The sequence below is a fragment of the Sinocyclocheilus rhinocerous genome, unplaced genomic scaffold (genome assembly GCF_001515625.1).
Source record: "Sinocyclocheilus rhinocerous isolate Xijiao unplaced genomic scaffold, SAMN03320098_v1.1 C35686838, whole genome shotgun sequence".
Lineage (NCBI taxonomy): Eukaryota > Metazoa > Chordata > Actinopteri > Cypriniformes > Cyprinidae > Sinocyclocheilus > Sinocyclocheilus rhinocerous.
Window position 1 is genome coordinate 1 of NW_015760061.1, and position 582 is coordinate 582.

The following is a 582-nucleotide window of genomic DNA, read 5'->3' on the forward strand; positions in this document are numbered from 1 at the left end:
TTTTTTCAATCTGGCAACTATCAGCTCCAGACTAAACATGCAACCACTCAATTCATCAACCAAGCCTTACCAGTTCTTATAGAAGCGACGCTTGCACTCATCACTAATGTGCTCCGCAAAGATGGTCTTGAAAGAGCGCAGGCCACGAGGGGTCATGACATAACCAACAACACCCACTACAATCATGGGAGGAGTCTCCACAACGGTCACCGCCTCAACCACCTCTTTTTTGTTGACCTCTGTTAAGCACAAGTACAAGTTAACAATTGCAAACCAGAATGCAGGTTTAGACCAGGAATTTAAAACTATTTAACTGCGCTCAGAACTCGACATTCAGCAAGGGCTAAAAGCCCAAATATGTCCGCCCGTCGAGAATATCATCACTGGCAGACACTCTACAAGCAAATCAGATTTCACATTTCTACATGCAACAATCTGAACGCTTAAACTAACTTACTTGAGCCAGGTCTGTCGACCTCACGGACAATGTGGGTCATGCCAGCCTTGTAGCCAAGGAAAGAGGTCAGGTGAACAGGCTTGCTGGGATCATCTTTAGGGAAACTCTTCACCTTGCCACGATGG

General features: G+C 45.9%; 1 protein-coding gene across 1 annotated transcript; it reads right to left on the reverse strand.

Moving 5' to 3' along the window:
* Positions 1–40: 40 nt before the first annotated feature.
* On the reverse strand, positions 41–578 carry LOC107735034 (60S ribosomal protein L3-like; the record flags this gene model as incomplete). The annotated part of the gene is made up of 2 exons (XM_016546859.1): positions 41–239; positions 458–578. Coding segments are annotated over 2 exons (294 nt in total), but the record flags the coding sequence as incomplete, so codon positions are not given.
* Between the last annotated feature and the right edge of the window lie 4 nt (positions 579–582).